The sequence below is a fragment of the Canis lupus genome, chromosome 1, assembly GCF_003254725.2.
Source record: "Canis lupus dingo isolate Sandy chromosome 1, ASM325472v2, whole genome shotgun sequence".
Classification (NCBI taxonomy): domain Eukaryota; kingdom Metazoa; phylum Chordata; class Mammalia; order Carnivora; family Canidae; genus Canis; species Canis lupus.
In genome coordinates, this window is record NC_064243.1 from 93,082,916 (window position 1) to 93,090,582 (window position 7,667).

Consider the following 7,667-nt stretch of genomic DNA (forward strand, 5'->3'; position numbering starts at 1 on the left):
GGAAAATTATACTGGACAGAGCTGCTTTGAAGGGATGGATTGGGTTTAGAGTTAATCCGGAGATTAACTCACCATTCATTCGGTGTAGAGTGGAAGTTTAGGACTAAATTGAGTCCCTAGGCCTATACAAAGTTGACTCTGGCCTTTCCAAGTTAACTCACTCTTACATCCCCAGTACTTGGCACAGGCATATACTCCAGGCAGAAAGTAAGTTCTAACAATGTTCTAATACAGTATATTTTTAAGTCTTCCCCAACCCTAAATCATAAAGTATTTATTGCTATTGGCTTGAAGCTAACTGAAGACAAGTGCCAATTGGACTATTGGCACATCAGCTGGGAAACTATATCTATGCTGCATGGTCTATAAAAAGTGTCTGTAGCTTAAGAAGCCTGAGCCAAAAGAGCTTGAGTAAAGTCCTATAGGTTGAACAGCGACGAGTATGTTCAAAGTGAAATCTTGAATCATTCCTAAGAAAGCCCCACAGCCACCTGTGGTCCAGCGGTTGTTACTTTGGTTCTTCCAAGTGTCCTTTGCTGCCTCCCTTGCCCTGGCCTGTGGGACCCAGTCTGCCAGTTCTTTTGGGTATTTACCACTTTGTGATCAAATCCCTCCCCCTCCCTTAGTCATGAGTTTCTTAGATCTTTCTAACCGTTTTTTGTTGTTGTCGTTAACCTGACTGCTAGACAAATCAACTTTGGGTGGAGAAGCTAAATAATTCACATCAAAACTGTCCCCATGCTCTGGTGTGTATTCTTTTTAGGATTTTATTTTTAAGTCATCTCAACACCCAACATGGGCTCAAATTCACAACCCCAAAGATAAGGAGTCGCACTGTCTACCAACTGAGCCCGCCAGGCACCCCTGTATCCTTAAATCAGACTCGCTGATAAATAACTACTGGCCCAGAGCCAACAACCACAACTGTGAGGCCCAGAGTGATCATTCATCTAAAATTTAAAATCCTTTCTGGCTCAGCCTGGGACAGAATAATGAAATAATAAACATGACTTTTCCCTTCACGAGTTACAGTGATGGCTCATGTGGCTGATGGTTAAAGAGACCCATAGTTCATCTCCTTCTGCGGTCCGTTTGGCCTGGACATCAAAGAAACGTAGGCGCCATCCACCCAGTCCAAACCCTTTTGTGGTTTTATCGTAATATTCACTAATCAAAGGTTAGGACTGATTGAAAATAGGATGCATATTCTTATAACAAAAGATGATGGCTGGATGTAGGGCCTAGAAAAAGCTTGGAAAAGACGTGACAATAGTATGTTGTTTTGTAGCAGTGAGTAGTAATACTGGGGGCAGTAGCTCTGAGAGTAGCACCTGGTGATGTAGCAAAAGTGACATCAGTGTTTTAAGGATCTGGTGTGTCCAGCTGCTATACTGGATGCCCTCCATATACTGCCTCACTTCATCTTTGTGACGCCCTGTGAAGTAGACACATTCTCCCCATCCGACCTGAAGAACTGAGATTCAGAGGGAGCCTGCCTAAGGACATGCTGCTACTGGAAACAGCACAGCCAGGTCTTTCTGATGCTAAAATCTCTACTGGCTTCAGTTCACACCCCAGGCCAGCCTGGATGGGACCCAAGCCAAGTATCCTGTCTGAAAACTAGATCTCAATGCTTAGAAATAACTCCCTACCAATGGTTGTTGTGTATTCTTCTGTGAAAACCCTCTAAAGACAAAATAGAATATATTCAAGTAGAAGGAACAGGTTTTCATATTTCTCCCCCACCTGAAGAATTATAGTTCCCAGGCTCAGACCAAAGCCAGTCAAATGGCTGAAGTTCAGAAAGCAAGGTCAAGGCTGAAGGGCAGGGTTTTCTTTGACAAAATGGGGTTTGAGTTTCAAGCCCAGCCACAGGCTATAGGGATGTGGTTAACCCTGATGTGTTGCGGCTTCCAAAAGGGATCAGTGGGCATGGGCACAAATCATGTCTGGCAAAGAAAACCTGCTGTTGCAGTCAGTTTAAATCTTGTTTCAACCAGCAGTGAAATAAACTTAGGTTTTCCAAAGATTACTTAAGTCAGAACAGATCTAAAGGATTACATAGGCCTGAAACTTTTCGAGGAATCGGGACACCCCAGAAATCTGTAATTTACTGTAAATTGGTAGCCACAGCCACTGAAGGAAAACACACTTGTCAAAGAAGGCTGGCCTCTGTGTGACTATGCCCTCAGACGCCATCTACAGCACATCATTAGGCAGACGAATGAGTAATAGAATCAGCTTCGTAAGAATTCTGAGGCTCTTTGAGTCCACAAGAATATGGATTTGTGGACAGGATCAGGCATTCTTCTAGTTTAAATGGACAGTTGCTACATCTTCACCTTTCAACCCAGAGGCCTCCTTGGACTCAGGATGAGAACATGCATCCAAAACGTAGAGTGGGCATCCTCTCAAATTTATTCTGATTTGGGGGCTTTTCAGGCCATGGTGAGGGTTTCCTCCAAAATGACCAGATTTAAGTAAGAATGATACTGCTGATGAGAAATTCCACATTCCAAAGAGAAGAATCCCCAGCACCACATTTTATCTGTCCAAGAGGAATCTTTTTAAATACACAGTAAGGACATTCCTTTGACTGCCTCTTCCAGCTCCAGAACTCTCTTCCTTTTGCAGAAAGTGCATCCACTGGCAAAATGGAGCAGTCAGGGGTACACACTTGTACCTCAGACCCGAGGCATTGCTCTTTTTTCTGTGCTGTAAAGGGCAGCCCCAGAGGCCAAGAGTCTTATGATGTCAAGAGAGTGCATAAGACCTGCTTGATCGCCTTCCCATTCCTTCACCTTCACCTGAAATACCCTTCCCGTCCACCTGTATGCCTCCCTCTGACTATCCTTCAAGGCAACATAAATTCCTGGCACATGTTAGATGCCAGTTAATGGTTGGCTGGGTGAGTAGATGGCCTCAGGGAGAAAGAAAGGAAAGCCGGCAGAGAGGTAATTGGCACTTATCGTAGTTGATGGATGCATGCATAGGCAGCTGATGCCTGCCACGAATACCCCACTTGGTGAACTCTTGCCTTCCTCTTGAGTAGCCCTCTTACCTATTCTTTGAATGCCACTCAGGCAGCTTTTCATATCCGTGCACTAGAGAGATTTGCCGCATCTCCCCCTGGAAGAAGGTTGACTCCTGCTTTGTCCCCCACAGCTCTCTAATGAGGCAGAGCTGATGCTCAGCAGAGAGCAGATTCGAAGCGGCCAATTTGGGGACACACCAGTAACAGCCACTGGGGCCCCAAAGGGACAAACGGGTGTCTAATGCCTTTTGCACTGGTGTGTTTTGGCTGCAGTGTCACGGCCACGGCTGCCAGCATCGGAGCTGCTGGTGTGCCACAGGCTGGCCTGGTGACCATGGTGATCGTGCTGAGTGCTGTGGGTCTGCCGGCGGAGGATGTCACGCTCATCATCGCTGTTGACTGGCTCCTGTGAGTTGGAATAAATGTACTGCCTTGGCCGGATGAGGAGGCGGGCTTCCCAGCCCTGCAGAATCGGCAGCCTGTCATCATTCTGTCTTCAGATTGTCTAATGAGCCATCTGTTGCTGCTTTAATTTCCCTCTGACCAGGCCATCTGATAATGTGCTTAAAAATTAACTCCTCCTAACTTTGAGCAGTGATTTTTAAAATGCCAGTGATCTCCATTAGCTCATTATACCTGATAATGCTCAAGGATACCAGTCGAGTATGGGAGGAGAGACACACAAAAGAGCAAGGTGAAGAAGCCGGACCCAGACATTCCAAACCATATAGGCTCCCCTCGCCTATCCCAGCCCTGGGTCAGCCTCGTAGATTTAGAACTGCCTGGTTCCAAGGCAGCCCATCTTCCCAAGATCTTCTACATCATCAGGGGTGGTGGCACAAGTAAAGGCTTGGGGGTAAGACAAGCTTAAGTTTGTATCGCCAGGATTCCTTCTCTGCTCCATGTCTTCCTGCCACAGCGTCTTCTCCAAGCCATGTGGGAGTTAAGGCTGGCCGAGGGCGCCACAGAGAGAAGCTACTCCTCAGCTGACCCATGTCTTCTGGGCCTGTGCTCTGCTGTCTCTCTGCTGGCTTGCCCGTACAGTGATGTAATGTGGCAGAGAAATGACAACACCAGGGATGCACAAACACACAGGAACACTTGGATGTACACACATACACTCCCTGTGGCATATATGCCACCCACAGGATCCCCTCACCTTCACCAAGAGAGGCCAGAAATGCACCAAGACAGAGGTTAGGGTAAGAGGCTTGCTCAATTGTGACCCTCCCTCAGCTCCCCCAGAATATCTGCTAAGACTCTATTCACAGATCTTTGGGAGGAGAGGACAGAATTTGGGGAGACGGGCTGGATTCAGGAGGGTCGTTGTGACTTCTGGGGAGCACAGACCCAGGGAACGCGTTTGCTCATTCTATACTTTGAGCCACCTTCTCCCCCAGGCCTGTGAGAAGAGCCTCTCTGGTCCAGCCATGAGGATGGCATTCTCTCCATTTGCTTAATTCATAACTGAGTTCTTCAGATCCTTTTCTCTCCCCAGTGGCAGATGGAAATGAACTTGAGGCCTCCTGTCAGACTCACCCTCTCTCTTCCCCAGGGACCGGTTCAGGACCATGGTGAACGTCCTCGGTGATGCGTTTGGGACAGGCATTGTGGAGAAGCTCTCTAAGAAGGAGCTGGAGCAGATGGATGTTTCATCTGAAGTCAATATCGTGAACCCGTTTGCCTTGGAATCCACAATACTGGATAATGAAGACTCAGATACCAAGAAGTCCTATGTCAATGGAGGCTTCGCAGTAGACAAATCTGACACTATCTCGTTCACCCAGACCTCTCAGTTCTAGAGTCCCTGGCTTCATAGGACCAGGAATGATGAAGGACAGCTCCATAAGAGTCATCTCTTAGCAAATTCAAACATTAAATAAGGAAAAGAAAAACATTAATGGCCAACTGTACATTGGATTTGATATAGAAACTTCCAGATTATTTTCTATATTTGGATTCACAGATTTCACTCTCGGGGTTCTGGGCTTTGGGGGTGGGGTAACATGAAAGAAAATACATGAAAAAGAAAGCTGGATTGTCTGCAATTTAAAAATTCTAAAGTTTGGAAGTAAATAGAGTCATAATTGTTGGATTAGGACATGGATATGGAAGAAAAATTGCTTTCTCATACACAGTCCAGTGTTTTGAGTTTTTAAAAAAATACTCTGATTACAAATTTTTACTCGCTTTCTATTGGCATGGATTTCCTTTGACTTCTCACATTTTTATAGATTATAATGCATATAAACACCCTCCCCCCCATTAATGTGCCAAATTGTCCATTTTTAACTCATCTCCAGCCAATTTCAAAGAAACAACTTTGAAAGAAAACAGACCAGCACAATTCTGCAATCAGAGTTTTAAGATGGGTGTGGGGTTTTGTGGGAAGGTTCTTTTTTCAATGTACTGTATTAGGACACTGGTAACTCCTACCCCAGTGTTCAGTATAGAGCTAGATATATATATATGTATATATTTATTATTTTCATATAAGTTGCCAGACAGAGATCAGAATTGAACTGTCAATGTGAAATAAAGAGCTTTCCTTGTACTTGAATAATAACTATGATCTCAATCCAGATCTGCTTTGGGGCTTATCCAAACTCCTCTCTCAGGAGCACAAGAATGAAATATCATGTTGTCTGATTGTTCCACGTCTGTGTGTCAGCCTCAAAGCAGATATGCATTATGGAGATACTCCAAGGTGGCATCATCATTTATCTACAACCCCCAGATTCTGCTGCTATGAGGGAATCCATATCAGCTCTATATACGATTGTATACAAAGGTGTCACTCATACAAGGCTGGATGTGTTTTTATCCAATTGGAAGGCTTCATTCTTCCAAGATCAACTAGACCCACTTAAAAATGACAGGACTTTGCCCTTTTGTACCCATTAGGGCCTAAACAACAGTGGCAAGCTACCAGCTAAGTTGTATTTTAATATGGATCTGATGGACTGAACAAGTCACATTGGCCAGTGTCTTCTTGCAAAGGAAGTCCCACAACATGAGATCTTGGTTATGAGTGGTTCAGGGAAATTCTTCCATTGTATGAAACTCATCTCCTCCTCAAGGGAGGATGGTTCCAACTAGTAGTCTAGTAATCTCAGCCCTGGTCATTACAATCCATTTCCCTTCTTATGCTAATTTATGGAAATAGTTTATTAAAATCTGTGCTTCAGCACTCATCTTAAAAATAACATTTAACATAAAAACTTGTATTTACACGGAGATCCAAAATAGTCACGTTTCTGCAGTATAGCCAATTTAAACCTGTGCTTTTTTATATTTAAGAAAACCAGAAACTGTGCCAAAGATGGTGGAAAAGTAAACAAATGTTCAATGTTGACTACCTGTACCCTGAAAGCTATAAGGGAATGATCCTAGATTGTCGAGTACACATCATAAACGTGGACCAGTGATTCAATGTGAGTCTTCAAAGGGAAATATTGATGTTGTGCAGTGGAAATAAATCTAAATATCGATGCAGTTGAATCCATAATTTGTCATGGGCTGAAAGGTCCTACCCCCTTGGCAGTTTGCTCAGATCTAAGGCACGGGAGTTGGCAGAGCTGTTCGTGAACTGCAGGTCATCCTTATTTTGGAGTGAGTTTGTAACGAGCCTCTTAACACACTGTGCTGTTAACTCATTAAAGAGAACGATGTTCCATTTCAGTCTCAATAAATACTTCTGCCCTTCCTCCTTCCCAGCCTTGTTCTTTATCTCTTCTTTTTACTCAGAAGGGGTGTGGGAAGGTGGAGACGTGGTCAGTTGATTCAGACTGTCAACAGATGATTGTTTTCAAAACTGTTTACGCTCAAGAATGAAAAAGCAGGCCTTGGGGGAAAGTACCCTTCTCGGTTCTTCATGTGAATCCGTGGGGATGATAAGGCTGAAATACAGAACCGTAAGTGATGAACAGTTCATCCCTATTGTATCACTGAGGTGGAAGGGAAGGTATAATTTGGCTAGAAGTTACTATACTGGGAAGTCGTCTTATCTCCATATTATGGTGCCCTGGTTTCACTGAAGAACCAATCCTGCCCTCTGACCACAAATGCTATATTCAGGGATTCCACACCCTGCCCAGAACCTGAGTCATGACACGGTTCTGCTGGTGGACTTACTAGCCTATGACAGACAACACGTAAATAGACAACTCCCTAACCTACCAAGAGAGGACACCGTTTCACAGAGAGCTGATCACTACCTGGCCAGACTAATTGAGGATAGTGACCTCTTTAGGGAACATGGGATAAAACACCCAGCCCAACTACTTAGAGATTTGTTTGGGAGAGTTAGTACACCTGAGCAGGGTCCTCATATGACTTTGATCTTGCCCAAAGTATACTCATGTACAGAGGAAGTGTTATCAGCTCTAATAAATGACTATTTCTCAACAAATCTTTGTGAGTCCACCGGGCACCAGGCCATTTATTAAAAATACACCCCATTCTTAGGATAGCTTGAGAAAACTGTGTCTGGCTTATAATCAGGCAGTGAGCCAGCAATGGTGTTGGCTTTGCAGGTGTTAAGAATCTTCCTTCTTGGAACAGAAGGAGGAAATGATCACGCAGAGCCTTGGTAGAATGCCAAGAAGATTCTATGCAACAGGATCGATATTTC

General features: G+C 44.4%; 1 protein-coding gene across 1 annotated transcript in view; it reads left to right on the forward strand.

Annotated features, from left to right (window-relative positions):
• SLC1A1 (solute carrier family 1 member 1) overlaps positions 1-6,747 on the forward strand; it is an 80,045-nt gene extending 73,298 nt beyond the window's left edge. Inside the window, exons 11-12 of the mRNA XM_025423481.3 lie at positions 3,308-3,442; positions 4,590-6,747. Coding sequence (XP_025279266.1) covers positions 3,308-3,442; positions 4,590-4,836 — 382 coding nt within the window. The 3' untranslated portion in view covers positions 4,837-6,747. The remainder of the gene's footprint in view (positions 1-3,307; positions 3,443-4,589) is intronic.
• The last annotated feature ends 920 nt before the right edge of the window (positions 6,748-7,667 follow it).